General features: G+C 39.3%; 2 protein-coding genes across 3 annotated transcripts in view; one reads left to right on the forward strand and one right to left on the reverse strand.

The window, feature by feature from the left end:
* Nucleotides 1–3,538: 3,538 nt before the first annotated feature.
* Nucleotides 3,539–22,681, reverse strand: ACP1 (acid phosphatase 1). 2 transcript variants are annotated; one of them, XM_068183620.1, is made up of 6 exons: nucleotides 22,532–22,681; nucleotides 11,629–11,702; nucleotides 11,244–11,357; nucleotides 7,958–8,019; nucleotides 5,598–5,703; nucleotides 3,539–4,666 (listed from the first exon to the last, which is right to left on the reverse strand). In XM_068183620.1, exons 1-6 carry the CDS (start codon nucleotides 22,572–22,574, stop codon nucleotides 4,589–4,591), a joined length of 477 nt encoding a protein of 158 aa, XP_068039721.1. In that variant the 5' UTR covers nucleotides 22,575–22,681; the 3' UTR covers nucleotides 3,539–4,588. The 2 variants fall into 2 exon arrangements, with proteins under 2 accessions (XP_068039721.1, XP_068039720.1); XM_068183619.1 differs by lacking the exon at nucleotides 11,244–11,357 and adding an exon at nucleotides 11,413–11,526 and having other exon boundaries at nucleotides 22,532–22,668.
* The window catches only part of SH3YL1 (SH3 and SYLF domain containing 1), a 48,214-nt gene continuing 48,053 nt past the window's right edge, over nucleotides 22,580–22,740 (forward strand). Inside the window, exon 1 of the mRNA XM_068183612.1 lies at nucleotides 22,580–22,686. Within this exon, the coding sequence (XP_068039713.1) occupies nucleotide 22,686 (1 nt within the window). The 5' untranslated portion in view covers nucleotides 22,580–22,685. The remainder of the gene's footprint in view (nucleotides 22,687–22,740) is intronic.

The raw sequence follows: 22,740 nt of genomic DNA on the forward strand, positions 1-22,740 counted from the left end.
GTTGTTCTCAGTTTGTTTTCTAATCACTGAATCCAGGTAAACAAACTACCTTCTGGCATGTACTATCATTTATCCACACTTAAATCTCTTTCCACGAAGAGTTCACTTGTGCAAAAAGGAAAGGTGCACTTACTTCAGAGTTCAGTAACGTGGACACCCTGGATTTATGAGCATGGATAGATCTGTGTTTCAAACCCACAGAATGCCCAGACTACAAGGCTGCTCAAATTCTCTACAGCATTATAAAATGGAATATTTTTTAAGACTAACAGATGATCTGAGGCTTTTGTTTGAGTTTTGGCTTTAGTTTGGGGAGGGGCTTTTTGTATGGTTTTTAATAATGTGCAGTCTGTTCATGATACTGCAAGGCAATCTAATCAGAAAATATCCAGGGAATAATATTAGTCTTGTAGAATTTTTAAGGAGTTAGTCCAAAATCTTTGACATACATTTCCCTTTCTTCCTTAAATCATATATTAAATCCAGTTGTCACCAGATGACTCAAACAGGAAGAAAAATTTTATGTTCAACCTATAAATCTATGTATTGGATTTGCATGGCCAGGTTTTGGTAGTGGAGGGGCTACAGGGGTGGCTTCTGGGAGCATCTGCCAGAAGCATCCTCCATGTCCAGCAGAGCCAATGCCAGACAGCTCCAGGATGGGCGTGCTGGGCCAATCAGAAATGGCAACACCTATGGGATAACACAGTTGAGAAGGGAAAAGTTATTGCACAGTTGTAATTGCAGCCAGAGAAGAGAGGAGTGAGAACACGAGAGGAACAGCTCTGCAGACACCAAGGTCAGTGCAGAAGGAGAGGCAGGACATGCTCCAAGCAGCTGAGCTGAGATTCCCCTGCAGCCCGTGGTGCAGCCCATGGTGAGGCAGCTGTGCCTCTGCACCCCATGGGGATCCACAGGGATGCAGAGATTCACCTGCAGCCCATGGAGGAGACCCACACCAGAGCAGGTGGATGCCTGAGAGGAGGCTGTGACCCCGTGGGAGGCCCGTGCTGGAGCAGGGATCTGGCAGGGACCTGCAGACCTGTGGAGAGAGGAACCCATGCTGGAGCAGGTTTGCTGGTGGGACTTGTGACCCCGTGGGGGACCCACGCTGGAGCAGCCTGTTCCTGAGGGACTGCACTCTGTGCAAGAGTGATCCACACTGCAGCAGTCTGGGGGGGACTGGTGCCTGTGGGATGGACTCATGTTGGACAGGTTCACAGAGAACTATTTCCAGTGAGGGGACCCTACGTTGGAGTAGGAAAAGGACACCTCTCCCTGAGCAGCAGCAGAAACAACCTGGGATCAACTGACCATAAGCCCCATTCCCATCGCCCTGCACTGCTGGGGGAGGAGGAAGAGCTGGAAGGAGGAGTGGGGGAAAGGTATATTTAAGGTCTTATTTTATTTCTCATCACCCTGCTCTGAATTTGTTAGTAATAATTTCAGTAAAAACCCCCAGCTTGAGTCTGTTTTGCCCAGGACACTATTTGGTGAGTGACCACTCCCAGTTCTTATCTCAACCCATGAACCCTTCATTTTATTTTCTGTCCCATGTCCAGCTGCAGAGGAGAAGCTCTGGTGCATGCCTGGCATCCAGCCAGGGCCAACCTACTACAATGAACCACTTTTATCATAATACTGGCATTTATAGTTTCCATTCTATCCTCAGTTTGAACCACAAATTGTAAAACCAAAACCAAACACGAGCCCAATAGGAGCTGAGATTCTGGAAACTGACACTTCAGAGCCTTTAACATCCAACTCTTCAGAAGAAAAAAATGGCAGAAGTACAAAATCCCATCCTGGAACATGGCTGTATTTAGCAGGGGAGAAGTACATATTTTTATTTGCTTTCAGTGATGACTAAATGCTAAGTTCCATGTCTCAGTGGATGCAATACATGCCTGCAGAAAACACGGTTGTTAAAGGAATCAACTTCTATGAGATTCACTAAAGTGCTCATCTGCAGTAAACGTGGGTGGAGCTCTGTGCTTCGCTGTGGTTCCACTGACCAGACCACAGGCTAATACTTAACATGGGAGTTTAAAATATTGTGAAGCTTTCTTTTTCTAGTAGGATACCCAAAATCTGGCTAAACAAAAACCTTCTAGAAAATCTCCTTGTAAAAGAAATAGCAACTTATTATTTAATCAATTAATATAAAAAAATTAATCCCCTAGTCGTTTTCTCTAGGTTTAGCAGAAGTCATCATGCTCTAACAGAAAATACAACTATACTAGACTGTAGCTGACTTTTTTTTTAGTCTTAACTTTACCACTTATAACAAGCTGTGGGGACAGGGAGGGAGAAACAGGAGTCAGTTCTGTATTTTTTCATTCAAAACTACATTTTTCATGAGTGGCATTTTGGATGTGTGAGCGCTTAGTCATCTGTATGATACATGATTTGTGTCTTAATCCTGTTTTCACTGTTTCTCTTTGAACCCAAATAATGGTTCTGCGCAACTGTCCTTCCTGAAGGCAATCCCTGTTCTGTATTCTGGGCTTCTACAAATTTGTATAAAATACCATAGTGCTCCTTCCCCTCTTCCATTAAAAAAACCTACTGATTATAAAAATAAATCAATCAGCACATTCTTCCTAGTAGAGGTGGTGAATTATTAAGTCACTACATTGCTTGCTGAAAAGTTGAAACTTTTAAAATGTGAACTGAATTTAACACGAGTTTCAACTTAGTATCACTTTACAGGAAGATTCCTAAACCCAGTGAAGGTAAACAACCATATCCTCTTATTTCCTTTGTTACCCCAGCAGCTCAAAGATAAAGATTTAAGACCTTTCAATCTCAGCCTTAATATGCAGGAAACTATAGGCTGAATTCCTACATAGCCGTGAATGGGAAAGCACAAACCATCATGTTGTCAATCTTATGAGTTATTTTACTTTCACTGGGATATCTGAAATGGTCATTCTGGCAGGGAATAACACTAGATTATGCCTAAATACTTCCACCTTTGACGTCAAAGATGCATCAAACCACCTTTAGGATGTTTTGTCCCTAACTGCCCATCATTTTTCCCCATTTACTTTGTCAAAACATTAATAAAGAAATCAAAAATAATTTTTCCAGAGGCAGTACCTAACTGGATCTGAAATAGTGCATAACTCTTTGTCCCTGAAAAGTGAAACAGCTATTAGCTTGCAATTCCTTGCTTGTTTTTAAAAGTCAAAACTGATGGTAATGCAATAATGCGCAACGATTCTGATTTCTGTATTCAAGTATTCCTCCTACCATCTGCCTTTTCTAAGCAAGTTCTGAAGTTTGATGTCTGATTGAAATTTTAGCACAAAACAGAAACCTCATTAACACAAGCACATCTATTCTACAGCAGAAGTCCCAAGAAAGTTAATCCCCATTGTGAAGTCTGCAACAAACACAGAGTGACACCAGGATTCCAACCTCCCCAAGAATAACATGATCTTCTGTTGAAATCCATCTCTCTCCGACAAGGCTGAGCAGGTGACAAGTACAGACTACAAGTTTGGAAGGCAGCAAAAGACAAAAACAAGGCCATATAAGAAAACAAATTTTATAGATCCAGTTTTACAGATAACGTGGTAATGCTAGTTCATACCAATGCTGAGAATATTAAAAACAGAAAATCATCACGGTATCACTTATATTACTGATCTCAGTTCATTTACATGTCTAAGGCAGACAGGAAGGGTGATGTTCAGAAAAGCAGGCATAGACTTTTACAAAGCATTCAGATTTTGTCCAAGAGCAGAACTGTCTACTTACTGGCCTTCTGCTAACTTAGTATTGCATTACAGATGGACTGTCTTTACACTGCACTATACTCTCAAACACTTGTGACAGGCTGTACGTCCTCCTGAGTAAATCTGGAAATACTGTCTGACCCTCATGTAGGAACTGGGACTACAGCAAATTTCTCATCCATTGTATTGCATGGACTTGAGTATTTTACTACTGTGAGATACAAAATGTGATTTCACATTTCAGCTTTAAAGCTGGTATGTTTTCTCCTCAAAGTAAATGCTGTGTTACAGGTGCTTGTGTCACTGTGCTAGGAACTGACCAGAAGACTAAAGGAAGACTTAGCCAGTTCTATCAGGCAGCAGATCTTTTAGTCTAGCAGGCTCCACATGAAACAGCTTCCATCTAAAGGCTGCCTAATGATACTGGGATGACATGACCTAAGTTACAGATCAATTATTATCTCACAGACTAGCACTGAAAGTTGACTAAAATCAACTCACTGAAGACAAGACCTCAGTCAGTTCAGTCAGCATTACATATAAAGAAGCAAGGTGTTACTTTTCCAGTGCTTGTGAGAAAGCACTGGAAGAGTTTACAGAAAAATTTATACTGAATTATATACTTTATAACTGCATTGATGTGTGACAAAATGGTTGATCATGTAATCCAATTAAAACCTTTCTATATTTTCTCATTAGATGACAGAACAGCTAAAATACAAAGTTAAACTGAGTAAGTATTGAATGCAGTGGCAGAATTTTACAATTTAAATACATCAATCAAGTAAACTTTACATATTTCAGATGAAGCTAATTATTTTTTTTAGAAATTATATAATGAAGCATTAATGAGACTTCTCCAAAAATGCTTTACAGCATCTAACACACTGCTCGTAAACAGTTTCAAAGTCCTTTTCGTTCCCCTAGAAAAGAAGAGAGGAAAAAGACTGTAAGAATAACAATACTGGCTAAAGAGCAAATACAAATTGCAGACTGGTTTGTCTGCTGTCAGTAATGGCAAACAACAGACACTAGGAAAAAATATAAATAGTGTAAATACTTGGTGATAGCTTTGGCATATTTCTCTCTAATTTGAGCTCAGGAATTTCCAGAGACAAACTCTGTGACTTTGTATTCAACAGTCCGGCATGACTTTCCTTCATGTATTTCTTCCACTCACTTTTGAGCCTTTTAAGTATTTTCCTTTTTTAGGTTCACACTAAACTGTCATGTTGAATTTCACAGTTTAATGAAGCACTGTGTGGAAACAAAAAGCCCAAAAAAAACACCTTTTGGTTTTGAACCTGCTTCCCACTAGTACCATTTGCTTACCACTATACCATATTCTCTAATATTCTCTACTTCCTGAGTAATGAATGGCAATTTCTTATTCAGCTTTCCCCACGATACCAAGATTTTATAGAACCCTACCTTATCTTCATCCACTTCTGTTTCCTAAACTGAAGAATATTAGTCTAATGGTTTGCTCTTGGCTGGCATTATCCAACTATTTTGATCACCTGCGTCAATGGCTATGTCTCTAACTTTCCTGATCACATCCTCTTTGTAACGAGGATAATCAAACAGGGTTTCACCCAATATTGAAAATGTAGGTGCACTGCATTATTTTAATTTAAATAAATATTATAAGCATAGTAACATTTTCCTTTCCTATCCCAGTAATATATAGTTTTCTTAAGTCATTAAAAAAAAGTTTACACTTCACTTTGTGTAACATCAGATTATTTATCATATGCCAACTGATATGTCTCATATCCCCATTATGATCTGGGAAGATTATACTACACACACACAATTTTTCATCAAGCCACCCAAAGAATTTCTTATACATACATAGTATGGATCTTCAATGATAAGCTGTTTCTGTGGATCATAAGTTCCAAGTAGCTCAATTTTGGCCTTGCAGTCCTTAACTTGGTTGCTTTTCCTGTTCAAATCTCTGTAGAAGAGAAAACAAAATTTTCCCCTGAATTTACCTTCAGAATTTTGGCATCAGTATGAGATGTTCACGACCATTTCTAGACAATGCAGGAAAATAACGTGTCTGGACTCCATCAATCCTGTGGACTTTATGTTGCTCCTTATTTTTGTTTTTCTTGTTACGTGGGGTCTTTTTTAATTGAGTGTGGAAGACATAAACTGAATTCAGAGCATAAAGAAGCAGTGAGGCACTTTAGCCACAGCTTAAAAAACTTTTTAACAGTAAGTTCATCAAATTCGTCCTCAAATCAATCATTAGCGCTTTCAACACTCACCCTCAGCTTGTACTGAACAAAAAACAATGGAAATTATCCAGGTATTTTTCCAGAAGTATGAGTAAGATTCTCCTATCTGCTCAAAGCCACTGTTTTAGACTGGTATGCTCTAGCTCATGTGAAATCCTACCACATTCAGTTAACAGAAAATGGTAAATCAGTGAGCTACACCTGTTTCCCTTTTGATATACGGTAGCATTTCACCAGCTGTCACATCCTCTTCCTTCTACATTGCCTCTCATTGATCGAACATTCTAGTTTTGAGATGGCATTTTCTCTATTTGCTTAAAAATGGCCATCTGTTATCCCAAAAATGGTCATCTGTTATCCATACTTAAAATGGACCTCTCATCATCTTCAGATTAAAGACAGCTCAGTACTATCATCTTCACAATGAACTCCCAAAACATACTAAATTATTTTAATATTACACATCTCCATACCAAATCATCATTTTACTTACTCACCATTACAAAAGGCAAAGAAATCCCTTGTGAATACTTAGTCATAACCATATCAGTTTTAAGACATTAAATTAAAATTATTAATTCTGATTAAGAAATTAATTGCACATAGTTTAGAAATAGCAGTGAGACCACAGTACTGGTTTTGCTTGAAGAAAAATCAGAGATCCTCTATTAAGCTATTGCTTGAATTTACAGATTTTTCAATAAATTCTCTATAGCCTTCTGTTATTAAAAAAATGTCAGACCATCTTCTTAAAGGTTTTTGTCATACCACTTAATGAACAGGAGAGGGTCAGATGGCTCTGGTACTAAAGAAAAGACATGTCCCAAATCTTCCCTTTCTGGTATGACAGTCATTCCATCAACACCTGGAATCAGCCTGCCCTCCTCAAGCTACAAATAAGCATTCCTAGGCAATACAGTTGAACTCAGTGCAAGCTAAAGGGAAAGCTTTAGCACAGCAGCAGCAATATCCCTGTTATAGTTCTGACATTTCTTCTGCTCTACAGCTCATATCAAATGAATGGTTAACTCAAATTTCTGTTTAAGAACTCAAGTGAAAATAGAAGGAAGCCTTGTCACGTCATTGCCTGAGACAGTGCAGTCAAGCCAAGTGTTACACACCCTTCGTTCATGAAGGCTGTGGAAGAGAGCTTATTCAAGACATTCTAGAAAATTCAACAAAATCACACTTATTTCAGTTAAGTGGTGCTGCTTCTAGAAGACTTTATGTGCTGCTAATAAGGTCTTTATTTAGATTTTGCTGTTGGTTGTGGTGGTTTGGGCCTTTTTAAACTAACTTGACAATAGCCCTTACAAGCACTTTGACACTTGTAGTTTATTAAATTCAGCTCTTTAATGCTCAATATGCATGTAATTGAATAGAAATTTTGCTAGTGATATCCAAAATTTTACACTAGGCAGCTACTTAACCAGATCTTTCTTAAGTACGCTTAGCTACAGCACAGCTAACAATAAAAAAAGACTTCCCCAAGCTAACAACCTTGCTAATTTCAGAGTTCCCTCTCTTTTTCTATATAAAAAAGTAAAAAAAAAAAAACAAACAAAAAAAAAACACATCATGTTTAATCCCTTCCAAGTTCCCAGTTTGTCTTTTAACTGCCATGCAATTAGAAAAACTGATCACTTCAATCAATACAGTAAGTACATCTTCATTCTTAATTATACAGGCTTCAGCTGTATACAGCACAAAGTAACTAAATTTCTGTGTCCTTCATCCTTGAGTGGCATGTATCACACAAATAAACCATTAAGTTCTGGCTCAATAAACTTAATAGAAGTGAAGAATCTATCCATTAGCACATCATTCACATACATGTAAAAAAAAAAAAAAACCAAATAAACCCCAACATAAGCTAAGCAGTAAAATGTGACATCTGTCTTCAAAGTGACTTATGAGACATCACTACAAGTAATCCATATGAATTTGTTCCATTTCTTCATACATTACCTTAGATTGCTCTCATCCATACAAAGTATATGATCAAAGGTCTGGAAATCCTCTTTAGTAATCTAGAAGTAAAAATAGGTGCTTTAGCCTACAAACTGCATTTGATTAATGAAAGGGGGGGAAAAAGTGTTTTCAAATTCTGTAGCTCTGATTTATTAAAAAAAGACACAGGTGGAAAGAATAGAACTGCAACTTTATACAATTTTATAATAACTTACAAGGTTTTAAATATATTCTACCATGATTATTTATCCATTTATGCAAGTATTCCACAAAAAACAAACCCAAGTCAGCTACTTAACCAACCTTTTCTATTTTTTCCTTTTACATTTCATGCATCAACTTAGAACATCATTAAAAACAACATTTCTAGTACTTTTCAACTACTAAAACTAAAGCAATTTCCAATTATGGGAACCATGCAATAAAATGGCTAAAAAAAAAAAAATTACTTTCTTGACAGGACAACAAAAACATAAGTAACCTGGAATCAATTGCAATACTTCCAATCTAGAAATCTGCTACTGCACAAGCATATATACCAAGTGAAACTTAAAGCTGAAGTATGATGGTATGTGTTACAATCTCTTAAAAACAAATACATCCACAGTATTTTAGACAATGTAAATTCACAAAATTTGTAGTATGACGTGAAAAAAATCTGGGATCTATTGTACATCTTCCTACCATCATACCATCTGTTCTTTTTCTTTCTTGTAATTTATTGACTCCTAAACACAGGTCTCAAGTTCAGAGATCTGAGTTCAAGTCATGTAGGCAAACACAGCAGATAAACCACTGACTTAAATACTAATGTCATCTTCTTGTTTTAAGGATGGCTGCAGATGTTTGCCAGTTGTCATTTTATTTCAGTTTACATTTAAGCCTTAGTTTAGGGTAAAATCTTCCCAGACCATGCCCCCAACGCTGGTATAAGATATGTGAACCATGTGTCCATAAAAGGGTGAAGAAATGGAATAAAATTTTTAATATTAGAGTTTACTTTAAGACTTATTTCATGCATAGGGCTGTGTGAAGCCTCATAACCAAGAAACTTGGGAAGGTTGTTCAGAACAGGTTTTCTGGCAGGCATCGCTACAAAGGATGGGCTAGAGAAGTAAGCAAGTACACAGCCAAAAGGCAAAACACATTATTCTGTAAGTCAGCGTCTTAACTTTTAGAAAATACTTATGTATTAAAGAAAAAGGTTTAGATGGCAAAGCAGACACATTTTTTTTGTGCAAATGGCAAATAGATACTGATTAAGCTCCTGTAACAGGGAGCAAGAAAAGACAGACAGAAATTATTATCAGAATAAAGCCATAAATGAAACATCACACACAAAGAGAATTGAAGAGGAAAGGTCAGGAATGCACATGAAAAGAAAGGGTTAATGATGAAAACTAATGCAGACTTGTTTATTTTCACTGTAAAAATATTTGCTGTATTCATGCAGTGCCTCTGACCTAAGAAAATATTTTTGCAGTGGAAATAGCTCTGTTTTTCTGGCAAATCTAATCAGGACTTCTACAAGCTGCTTCTGATTGCTCTACGCAGCTGAACACTTAACCCTGTGAAAATAAGAGGGCACTGATTTCTTTGTTGTACAGATAAATGGAAGAATAAACTAGGAACGCTTAACAATGTGACAGTTATTACTCTATGACCAGCACTAATACAGTTGCAAATGCAGCCCTAAAACCAAGGCCACCATTTGGCTTGTGCTTCTAAGTCATAACACAGAATCAGATTAAAAAAAAAAAAAAAGCTTTAATTGAGCAAACTCCATTGAACTGAAGGTACTCCTCAAAACTACTAAAACTAATACTTTGGGGGATGAAATTGAGGACATAAAAAATTGGATACATTTTGAGAAGTGTAGTGGAGAGTTCAAGTAGTCAACTTTGGATGAAACTACACAGATAATAACTTTACATTTAAAAAATGCATGTAACAATTATTAGTGAAACATTTCCCTTTATTTACAGAAGGGAAATCTTTTTCTCCGTCTGAAACCCACAGAGAGGTAGTAATCCTCAAATTAACCCAGTTCTGAAACAGTATTTAATACAACCTTCTTCTAATCTCAATTTGGGTCCTTTGCTTTAATTTAATTGCTCATAAACCACTCTAGGAACACCTAGGAGAACAATTCTCAAGTTTCCAAAGTGTATCTTCTAGGAAGACAAACATGTCACACTACTGTGATGACTGAAACACCGACTGAATAACTTCAGTACCATTTAGCTTGTATATTGACAAATAATGATGTTTGTAAGAACTGATAAACAGTAAATCCAGATGTTGTAACAGGAAAAGATCACAACAGACTTTTGTATTTATTATTCTAATAGGAAATTATTGAAAAATCTGAAATGGTGCTGTGCTTAATTCTGTTTCATATAAACAGAGATTAACATCAGGAGAGGTCAGCAGAGGGCAATTGACTAATTGAGAGAATTTATTTTTGAAAGTCAAAAAACTAAACATGTAGTCTTTGAAAAGTGAAGAAAGTAAATATAACCTCAGTGAGGTCTAGAAAAATTCTGAAGGGAACAGAAATGTAAGATAAAAACAAGACTACTTGATCTTTTTGTCAATACAAAAACTAGTGGCATAAATTCAAACTAAGTAAAGGTCAAGCCCTAAAGGAATATCTTATATCCAGAGAATAGTTAACTGAAGTAAATTATGTGCATTTATATGAGTGTCTGAATGATTTAAATAGATGCAGACACATTTACCTCCAATCTCTCTGGAATTCAGTACGGAAATACGTGTTCTTTTGTTAATGAAAACAGATACGAGTTTAGGTTAAACTTAGAGGATTTCACTAAGTGGCAAACCTGTCTTTTGACTTAAGAATGCTTCAAGGGTATGTCTTCCTCTGAAGTTACCACCAACTGTGCTACTAATCTTGGGTTTGAGTGCTTTCATTCTAATTTAGCACTCCAGATATTTTTAAAATATCTACATGCAAGCGCAAAAGCTTTCATTTTTAAAAAGTATTTTAAAAATGCTCAGAATACTAAACATTTGGAGGCAGGGGTTTTCTATAATTCAGAAACTAGTTCAATGCTTTCCAGTTATACTTCCAATGAACCTTAATAACAAAAAACTCATTAAGCTCAACTAGAAGAGTTAAGCCACTCTGGAGTCCTTTAAAAAACTGCACAGAGTATTTATTTACTACTTGATACTTAACCATGCACTGGTCAAATGACTTCTATGATTGCAATGGTTAGGGCATGGGTATGAATAAGGAAGAAAATATACTCTCCTCTACCTGTCGTGCCTTATGTGCTGTCTCAATGCCATGATTTCTTAGACAACTTAAAGCCCTTGTATCTGGGAAGCGCCCCACGTTCCAGTCTGAAACAGCGGCACTGTCTGTCCTCCACTGTAACAATAAAACAAATACATACAGAGATTTTAAGAAAATTAAGGTACAGTACCTGCCTGGCAATATGATTCATGGTAATGCCATGCTTCTTCATGCAATTCTGTCCTCGATAGTCAGGAGGGCTTCCTATTTCATAGGCAGATGTCGCTGCACTGTCTATCCTCCACTACAGAAAAACAAATTCATATTTTTATGTTTCTTTCCTCACTGCTTATATTCTGACTGGCTATGAGACAGGTATTTCTTGGAACAGAAATCAATAGCTTACCTTATGTTCAAGCTTCTCATCAGTTACAAGTTTTCTGAAAACTGCTTCAGCTATTGGAGAGCGACAGATGTTTCCTATGGAAACAAGAGATTCAAGAGAATTTTCAGACTATTGAAAACAAAAAAACAGTAATTGTGTGGAATTTTCAGCCCAGGTCAGATTAAAGATTTTTATTTACTCATATAGAATGCAAATTGTGTATATGAGAACCCCGAGTCCTGTGCCTGGGTTGGAGCAATCTCCAATATCAGTACAGATGGCATGAAGGGATTGAGAGGAGCCCAGTAGAGGACTTGGGAACACTGGTGGGTGAAAAGCTGGATATGAGTCAGCAGAATGCATCTGCAGCCCAGAAAGCAAATCATATCCCTGGCTGTATCAGAAGCAGCATGGCCAGGAGGTCGAGGGTGGGGATTCTGCCCCTCTGCTCAGCTCTCACGAGACCCCACCTGGACTAATGCATCCAGTTCTGGGGCACCCAGCACAAGAAAGACATAGAGCTATTGGAATAGGTCCAAAGGAGAGCCACAAAGATGATCTGAGGGCTGAGCACCTTTGAGTGAGAACTGAGGTTGTGCAGTCTGAAGAAGAAAAGGACTGGGGAGATCAGATCTTACTGCAAACTTTCTATATATAAAGGGGGCTGTAGTGATAGGACAAGGGACGATGGTTTTAAACAGAAACGGAGAACACTTGTATTGGGCATAAACAAGAATTTTTTTCTTTTTTTACAGTGAGGGTGGTGAGACATTGGAACAGGTTGCCCAGAGAAACTTTGGTGCTCCACCCCTGGAAATGCTCAAGACCAGGCTGGATGGGGCTTTGATCAACCGGGTCTAGTGGAAGGCATCTCTGCTTATGGCAAGACATTGCAACTAGATGAGATGACCCAGCTGATGGCCCCCTCCCACCCAAATCGTTCTAGGATTCTGTACTATCCACTGGTCTCTTGAACAAGTCCAAAACACAGCCACCACCATTGTGAAAATGTACTGAAATGGCTGAACAGCCTGTAGTAAAAACACTCTTGGTAACTGAAGTCAAGTTGCTACAGGTCAAACTGAGCCCTCATCAAGAGCAGCATCCAGAAACCAATTCTACCCCCCCAAAAATTGAATTCAAGTACACAAGCTTTAAAAACATCACAGGAAAAAAATCTGAACTTTTTCTGCCCAAAATTCAGAGGATTAGGAACAAAATCTAACACATGGCAAAGCTTAAATGCTGTCAACCAGCCAACAAACAGTTAAGATATTTATTCAAAAACATAAACAATCTTCCCTTCCAACGGCCTCCAATTGCCCTAGCCACTTGATATGACCTTATTTTCAAAAAGAACCTATTTCAAAAATGAATTACAGCTCCATTAAAAACTAAAAATAATGGATCTACAGCATATTTGTTCTGAAACTGTAACTACAACTGTAACAATCTATGGCAGACCTCTTAAAAATGCATGCAGAAATTCGTATTTGAAAATAACGAAGTGTCTCAACAAAAAGAAAAAGCCTTTTCAACTATTACTTTAGCTCTTTCATCCTTAAGCAATTTTCAGTAACTAGATGGATATTCATAATATTTGATTTGTAATGCAGATTGCAGTAACTCATACACACAAATCTTCCGTTCCCGTCAAATATAATGTGCAACTTTGCTCATCTCTGATTTTTGAGCAGATAAATATAAAATACCAGAAATGGCAAAACTCATCTCTGTACCCTTAAATAAATCACTCTCCTACTACTGATTAAATTCTTCCCAAATCTCAAACTGTAAAAAGAAAAAAATGCCAGTGAACAAAGCTAAATTCCCATCAGCAAAAAGAAATTTTCACATGAGGCACTTAATCTCATTTTTAAACAAAACACCAAGGTAGATACTTCATTGCTAGGGGGCAGCTGCCATGTCCTGGGCATTAAATAACTTGCTGTCACACATTAACTACAAAAATCACAAAGAAGGAAGTGAAGGTCTGAAGCAACACAAATTACTATCAAAGATTCAGAGAACATCAAATCAACTAAATGGCAAAAGGAACAGGCTAACCACTGAAAAACTGATCTTACCAAAACATTAAGTGAGTTCTGATGTCAGCAGATCTTCCAGGAGAAAATATACTATAATTCCATTGTTTGAATTAGTTTATTTCATGCACAGAAATGAACTCAGTCTTGGAAGAAAAATAAAACAGGAAAATTTTGGGGCTATGTGGTTAAGTGAGAAAATAAGTTAGTATTATTAATTATGTAAATGCTTAAAATAAAGTAAAAAAATAATCTCAGTTTTTGAGTGAGTTAAGCATTAAACAGTAAAACTTCAAAACATGGTAACATACAGCACAAGACAGAAAATAACCTTTATATCAATGAACTCAATTCTTTGATATTGAGAGCCTATACAGCATCACTCTTCTTACAAACACATCAAGCTCCACTTTAAAAAGCATCATCTATCTTAAAAGGCTATTCCAGATACTAATTTCCTGTGGTAGCATAAGACCTTCCAGTTTCAACTTAGTATTTATTCCTGGAAGTCTCTGCTCATCTGATCTTGGTTAACATCAGTCTCTGTCTCTCCTACAACAGATAAAGAACCCTTGCCAAGCCTAGCTGTGCTAAACTAACCAAACCAAGCTCTCAATCTCTTCATGAAATTACCTGACCTTATCTAATCACTCGAATTAAGTCATATCTGCACTTCTTCTAATATGTCAGGATTCAAGAAAAGTAAATTCAAACAAAAAGACAGATTACACTACAGGAAAAGTTTGTTCCCATTTGTTTTTTAAATTAAAAAAAGTCTGTAATAAGGTACTTAGTGTTTTTGAAAATAACCTGAGAACTTCTACAATCACCTTTGACTCATTCACAAGTATCAAATTTATAAGTCCCTACTCCTAATTTGTCCATTCCCTCTCTTTCTTTGTTGCTTCAAATAGGTGATCTTTAAGTCCTTTTTCTAAACTATTACATCCTGCTTCCATTACACCAGCTGTGGAGGCCATCCATTTCTTCCTCAATAATTTTTTTTTCTCTTTATGAATGATCCCACGCAACTGTGCATGAACAGTAGAACTTTCATTACTACACTCAACATTTCAGTAAAAAACAATGATTAATATTCTTGGATCTAGTAATTCATTAACTAGCTCCCCAAAATTTCAAAATCGTGGTTTTGGAATAAATCCCTCATGGCTTTTTCCATTTGTTCAGCCTTCTGCTTCACATGGATTGAACTTGTCCCAAATTTTCACTCTTCTACAGCTTGCTCACTTCTTAAAATAAATGCCATAAATATAACCTTTAATGATACCATATAAAATACCATAATGAACAGCACCATGATCACCCTTGATTAAACATATTAACTACCACTTCAGGCAGTAACTAGAAACTTCACTTGTATCATTTTTGAAACCAACACTTAACCCAGTTTGTGACTTAAAAATTCATGTCTTCCCTGATGACACACTTATGATATTAGCAGAAGTATTAACACTGTTAGGGAACTTCAAGCAGCATTTAAATCTATTCTTGGGAACTACGGACAGAATCACAGAACTGATTTAACAGAAGCTCTTTTCCCCACATACTCTGCAATATTATTTTCATCTTAAACAATTTTTACCCATGCTACTCCTTGCAACTGTTAGCACTCATCTCAAGATTGATGTGAAGCTCTATCTTATCCTGCTAACATATGCAAACTTAATCCTTGTTTTCCAGCCACTTTCCTCACTAATTTTCGATCCATTTCAGATACAGTTTTACATCCCACATTGGTCTTTTCAGGCTGTGCATCCTCACAGATATACAGTATTTCCTAAGTTATGGATTGACAGACATATTTGGAGAATGGGAAAACTTCACAATAAGAATCATAGGGCAATTACCTTCCTCCTTGGACTTGAACCATTCTTTTCCTTAAATGTTATCTACATGTTATCTTCACTACCTATCCTCCTGTAGTGTTCCCTTCTGCTTTGTTGTACTTCCAACTGATCTGATCATGCTGGCTTGATATAGAAGGCAGCAGTATTCAAATTCTCAAAGTCTCCATCTTCTCCCTTTATTTTTTTTGCATACAAAGTTCTTTAAGTTTTTTATTTTCAATCATAGAGAACTAGTGCCCAAGGTAGCTAGAGTCCTCCTACTGAAATTAATCCTACTAACATCTCTGAATACAATGATTCAAGGACAAGAGATTTCAATCACAGAATCAGTACTGGAATCACAGAATCAGTACTGGAACCATTTGTCAATCACTTTTAAGAAGTCATGTTTTCACATTTACTTTCTAAGCACAAGGCTTCCAGTGACAGTGACTTAAGCCAACACCTAATTTTTGGAATTCTTACTCCTATCTCTGCACTAATCTTTGACCCACCCTAGACAGAAATGGAAGCTCTGCTTATACTGGCAGAAGAGAGAACCTGAATCAATTTCATGCTCAGTTCCATTGCCCATCTCTGAGTATGCTGATCCAATCACTTAGTTTCTCAAGTGGTTTTGGATCTTTATTGTTCCTTATTCAGCTCCCTACTTCTTTCAGAGTTTCCCCAAATGCAAACAAATGCTTTTCTCTTGTTCCTTTCTTTTGCTGTCTGCTGTTAGTAACAAAAGTTTTACTAGTTTTCATCCTCTCACATGCAAAAACCTGATTTTTATTCTACTTATGTTTCCATGAATGGTCACTTCATCCAAGTGACTGGAATAATACTTTCCATCATTTGCACCATTCATCAGGTCCCCTTCACGAGTGTTTAAAACTGACCAGTCACTTTATTATGTTCTGTACTCCAATTCCTGTCAGAACTTCATCACAAGTCCTAGTTCTTTCCATCTTGTCACACTCAACATTCAATTACTTTTGTAAGGAACCATTCAAGGCACAGATTTTAGTTCAGATTCCCCAGTCTTTGCATTTGTGTGTGTGTGTGTGTCTCAAAAAACTTTCCTTGCAGCGAGAATAATTATCCTGAATTATTCAACTGCTAGTACATCAGGCTTTTCTAATAAACCTAAAGGTTCATCAGGAAAACACAAGTTTTCAGCACATAAGCACCTCATTACAGCAATCAGACCCTTAACATATTTTAAGCATAGATCTTGTTTTTCAATTCCAAGATTACTTTTACAACCATGCTTTCAACTCTCTGGTAATTCTGCATCATTTTGAAACACAGATTAAATAAGACACTGTATTCTTACAGCTGTATTACCAATACTGCATAAAAGAAAGGTAATTTTCCTTACATTTGTCTAACATTCTCTTTATAAAAAAAAGACATTTCTTTTTGTCAACTTGCCAAGAATCATCATTACAGCAACTGTTTTTTGTGACTTCTTCAATGTCTTACCCAACCTATTGCTTTCCCATTCTGCAGCTATAAACATCATTTTGTCCCATGAAGCCTAGTATTTGGCTATATCTAAACACATACAATGAATTGTGACAACTGAATCAGGAAACTCAAATCTCTCTGTAACTGACATCTAATGTCCTCATACCCACTAAGTTAGTTGCCATTTCAGAAATTATTTTATGCTGTTTAGATCCCTGGAGACAATACTCATTCTCAGTGATTCACAACAAGCATTAATAATCTGAAGATCTAGCCAAACCCACTTTGCTCAGCAGTATACCCATCTTACAACCACTCCTCCATCTCTGGAGGAGATCAGAAAGCCAGTGCCTGGTCTAAGATGCCCAGTCTGCTTGTTATGTTATAGTGGAGAAATCATCAGAGAGAAAGAGGCAGACTTATATAATACAACATCATATTAAGCCCATTTCTGGAGCTCAACTATTCATTACATTAGCTATGTAAGTGTAAAATGAGCAAATTGCATTTTGATTCACCTTCACTTTTAATTCCTTCTCTGCTTAAATGTAAAAAAATATTTTCTGGTGCTTTTTCATATCTGTAATCAGATAAGTTACTGGGTACTTCAATTATTTCTCAGTGATGAGGAACCCTTATCATTAATGTAGTTATGCACATTAACTAGATTGTATTTTGTTCTGTAATGACTATCTGCTTATTTCATTACAAACAAAGAACACAATAGATATTTCAGTAATAGGTTTCTTTCAAAACAATGTAGAATGAAAACGTAATTTTTCATGAAGAAGTGTCCTTTCTGGAATCCGCTCTCATTAGATGTGGCAAAATTTAGAATTAATGTACTGCATTAACCAACGCTGCAGTTAAATGCAGTTCTAGAAATCTGTTTGGTACTCTTTTCAGCAACAATCTCAGCTATTATTCCTAATAAAATTTAGGAGAAAAAAGGTATCACTTTGAAGTGATCAAAAGGTAGTGAAGAAAAGGTATCACTTGAAGAATAACAAAAAAAAAAAAGTAAACTTAAAGCAGGAACAAGAAACAAGTTGCCTACAAAATTTAACTGAGAAGAGTGTATTTCACTGGAAAAAAAAAGTGCTTATCATGTCAATTAGCTTTTCACAGCACATATCACTAAGGTTTTTTTTTTTATAACCCAGTAACACAGAAGAGGAAATTTAAAGGCTATTTACAACATCTGACTAAGACAAGCCATCCTATTAACACTGGTACTGATTGGTACTTGTGCACCCTTTCTTCAGGCCTAATAATTAACTAATATAAACCACTATGTTACACTACAGGGGTCCTGCATTAGAACTTTGTTATAGTGGCAATCACCACTGTGGGCTTACACACCCACACATACGAATTGTTTCACAAAACATAGAATAGTTTGGGTTGGAAAAGAACCTGAAGATCACATCTGACTGTTCACCTAGCACTGCCAAGTCCCCCACTAACTCATGTTCTTAAGCACCATGTCTACATGTCTATTAAATACCCATGGAGCCTCAACTATTCCTCTGGACAGCCCCTTCCAATGCTTGACAACCCCTTTGTGATGAAATTTTCCCTAATACCCAATTTAAACCTTCCCTGGTGCAACTTAGGGCCATTTCCTCTCATCTTGTCTCTGTTAACTTAGTTCAGGTATTGTAGAGAGTGGTAAGGTCTCTCCTGAACCTCCTTCTCTCAAGGCTGAACAACCCCAGCTCCCATAGCTGCCCTTCAGACTTGTGCTCCAGACCCTTCACCAGCTTTGCTGCCCTTCTCTGGACACACTCCAGCACTTCAATGTCCTTCTTGACTGAGGGCCTCAGAACTGGACACAGCACTTGAGATGCAGCCTCACCAATGTCGAGTACAGGGGGACAATCCCTGCCCTGGTCCTGCTGCCACACTATTGCAGATTTGGGCCAGGATGCCATTGGCCTTCTTGGCCAGCTGGGCACACACTGGCTCATGTTCAGCTGCGGTCAATGAGCACATCCAGCTCCTTTTCCACGGGGCAGCTTTCCAGCCACTCTGCCGTCGGCCTGCAGCACTGCAGAGGGTGGTGTGATCCAAGGGCAGGACCCACACTTGGTCTTGTTGAACCTCTTATTGTTGGATTTGATGCAGCTTGTAAAGCTCACTCTGCAGAGCCTTTCTACTCTCCAGCAGATCAACACTCCCACCCAACTTGGTGTTGTCTGTGAACTGACTACAGCAGCCCTCAATCCCCTTGTCCAGATTACTAATTAAGATATTAAACAGGACTGATCCCAACACTGAGCTCTGGAGAACCACTACCCATGACCAGCTGTCAGCCGGCTGTAAATCCATTCACCACTGCTTTGGGCCCACACATCCAGTGTTTTACCCAGGAAACAGTGCACCCATCCAAGCCCTAAGAAGACAGTTTTTCCAGGAGAATACTGTGGGAAATGGTGTTAAAGGTTATAGTGAAGTCCAGGTAGACAACATGCCTCTTTTTCTCATCAACGAGGCAGGTCACCTGGTCACAGAAGATCAGGTCGTTCAAGCAAGACCTGCCTTTCCTAAACCCACCCTGGTTGGGCCTGATGCCCTGGTTGTCCTGTGCCACTTGATGGCACTCATGATCATCTGCTCTATGACCTTCCATGGCACCAACACCAGGCTGGCAGGCCTGCAGTTCCCCAGGTCATTCTTTCAAACCTTCTTGTAGATGAGTGTCACATTTGCCAACCTCCAGTCAACCACAACCTCCCAGCTGACCAGGACTGATGATAAATGATTGAAAGTGGCTCAGTGAGCACTTCCAGCAGCTCTCTCCGTGCAGGAAACATGGCTGGAAAGCAGCCTGGCAGAAAAGGACCTGGAGGTGCTGGCTGACACCCAGCTGACAGCAGCAGGCCCATGTGGCCAAGCAGGCCAGTGACATCCTGGCCTGTATTAGCAATAATGTGGCCAAGAGGACCAGAGATTGACCAGTGATTGTCGCCCTGTACTCAGTACTGGTGAGGCCACACCTCAAATCTTACCTTCAGCTCTGGTCCCTCACTACAAGACACTGAGGTGCTGCAGTGTGTCCAGACAAGGGCACCAAGGCTGGTGAAGGGCCAGGAACACAAATCCTGTGAGAAGCAGCTGAGGGAGGTGGGGTTGTTTGAGCTGGAGGAAAGGAGGCTCAGGGAGACCTTATTGCTCTCTACAATACCTGAAAGGAGACTGCAGGCAGTGGCCTCTTCCCAGGCCACTTGTAATAGAAGAAGAGGAAACAGACTCAGGCTGCACCAAGAGAGGTTCAGTTTGGACAGGAGGAGGAAAATTTTCACTGAAAGGGTGGTTAAGAATTGAAAGGAGCTGCCCAGCAGGGTGAGGGATTCCTTGTCCCTGTAGTGCTCCAGAACCAACTGAATGTGGTACTTAGCGCTATGGTTTAGTTGGCACATTGGTGTTTGGTCAAAGGTTGGACTTGGTGATCTTGGAAGTCTTTTTCAACCTTAGTGAATCTGTGATTCTATTCTGTGAATCTGTGATACTACTCCCCATCCCTGTTTTCCAGCTCAGGGAGCTGGTACACAAAGACAAACTGGTCTGAGTGTTCAAGACTGAGGCAAAGAAGGCATTAAACACCTCAGCCTTTTTCTTATCCTTTGTCATTGTTTCCTCCTGCATCCAATAAAGATAGAGATTCTACTTAGCCCTCCTTTTGCTGCTGATCTACTTATAGAAATATTTTCTTTTGTCTTTTATGGCAGTAAACACTTAAAGTTCTAGCGGGGTTTTGGACCTTCGAATTTTTCTCCCTGCATAACTTCATGACACGCTTTAGTCCCCTTGAGCTGCCTCCCCCTTCTTCCAAAGGTCATAATCTCTCCTTTCTTTCTTCACTTCCAGCTAGAACTCCCTGTTTAGACAGACCAGTCTTCTTCCCCACTGGCTCACCCTTCAGCACATAGGGATGGTGATTACCACGGTCCTTAGAACATTGTGTTTGGGAAGGAGGATTCCTATTAATTAAGATGTTTTATATATATCTGATGTTTTACAGATATCTGTTTTATATATCTATCAGATGTTTATATATATATTTGTATAGACCACTAGCTTCTAAACACACAGCAACTGATTATCCCTTACGAAAGGATGTTTTCTCTGGATTATTATTAGCGGTTGATTTTACTCAAAGGTAAACATCAGAAAGGTAAACATCATATTTCAGAAAACTGAACTCATATTTTGCTATTCAACTAATCTGCATGTCTCCTATTACAACAACAAAAAATGCAGATAGTAAGAAGCCCAAACATCAACTAATGGTTTTGCAACAAACCTGGCAAACTGCCAGGGGTTCATAGCACATAGGTAAGATTCTATGGACTAGGAAACAGATAATGCTAACAGTCCTCCTAGATCAGAGCACAGGGCCATCCAGCTTGTTATGCCCTGAAGAAAGCAGATGTTTAGAGAAAGCATGTACAAAATGGGGCATGGCTCTGTAATCTATATAGTTAAGTTAGTTATTTGCTGGTTGTGATTATTTTGTCTACCAGTAATTGACTGTCCTAAACTCCAGAAGCGCATTCAGGTGATTTTTGGTCACTTCAAACTTCTGTTTTCTGTGACTTGGCATGACAAGATTTACAACTTAACCATAGAAAATATCAGTAAAATAAAGTTTCCTTTTTCTTCATTTCGGTAGCCTTTTAAAAAGGTCTTATTCTTTTCATTCATTCTCATACCAGATCAAGAATTTCATTATTAGACCATAACAGATCAGCCTCTTCCAAATTCCTTTTTTTACTTAAAGTCCTACCCTTCTTTCCCTCCTTTTACAGCAGCTCTTACATTAACTTCAGTGGTTCTTGTCGCGGTTTTCTCTCCCTTTCCCACGTCAGGTGCTCCCAACAGCAAGCCTGCGGGCAGGCTCCCCGTCCCCATCCGCTGTTCCAGAAGCCAAGTGCTGCACAGCCCATATCAGAACGCTGTCCAAAGGCACAACCGTGCTGTCCCCAAGCAGCAGCCTTAGGTCAGAGCTGGTTTATGCCTATTTAGGTGTTGCGCTTTCCCACACGCATGATTCGCGTTTGTCAACACTGCATTTCACCTTTTTCACTATTTCCTACCGACTTCACAGAATCACAGAACCATTGCGGTTGGACGGGATCTCTGGAAATTATCTAGTGCGATGCCACTGTCGAGGCAGGGCCACCGAGCGCAGGTTACACAGGAACGCGTCCAGGTGGGAAGGGAACGTCTCTGCAGAGGGAGACGCCACGACCATCCCGGGCAACCTGTCGCGGTGCTCTGCCGCCCTCAGCGCTAACCCTTCCTCGTGGTTCCTAGCAGGAAAAGGGCGCAGGTGTATTCCGCCTTCTATCTCACGTCCTGGCTACCATTCCGGCCCTCCCCGGCACGGCAAGCCCGCGGAACCGCCCGAGGGCGGGTGCCGCACTTCCCCCGGTCCCGGCCCTCGCCTCACCGCGCTCCCGCCCCACCGCGCCGGAGCCCCGGGCCGAGGAACGGCGGGCGCAGAGCGGGCGCGGCGGGGGCAGAGCGGGCGCGGCCGTCCCTGGCCCCGCTCACCCAGGCACACGAACAGCACCGACTTCGTCTCCCCCGCCGCCATCTTCGCTCAGAGGACCTCGCGGCTGTCGCACCGCCTGCGCCTCGCTTTACGGCACCGGCCGGTATAGGCGGCTTGGGACTTGCCTGTTTTGAGGGGGGAAAAAAAGAGCGAAGTATGGCCCGTGCCCGGGACAGCGGGAAGGGAGGGAGGGACGGGACGGAACCGG

The sequence above is a fragment of the Anomalospiza imberbis genome, chromosome 3 (genome assembly GCF_031753505.1).
Source record: "Anomalospiza imberbis isolate Cuckoo-Finch-1a 21T00152 chromosome 3, ASM3175350v1, whole genome shotgun sequence".
Taxonomy (NCBI): domain Eukaryota; kingdom Metazoa; phylum Chordata; class Aves; order Passeriformes; family Viduidae; genus Anomalospiza; species Anomalospiza imberbis.

Excerpts from the sequence above, each read along its gene's own strand:
- ACP1 (XM_068183620.1), bottom strand. The coding sequence starts at position 22,574 with ATGGCGGCGGGGGAGACGAAGTCGGTGCTGTTCGTGTGCCTGG. Across the intron at positions 11,703-22,531 it reads GGTGCTGTTCGTGTGCCTGG|GAAACATCTGTCGCTCTCCA; the intron begins GTGAGCGGGGCC and ends TTGTTTCCATAG. Across the intron at positions 11,358-11,628 it reads ATGAGAAGCTTGAACATAAG|TGGAGGACAGACAGTGCCGC; the intron begins GTAAGCTATTGA and ends TTATTGTTACAG.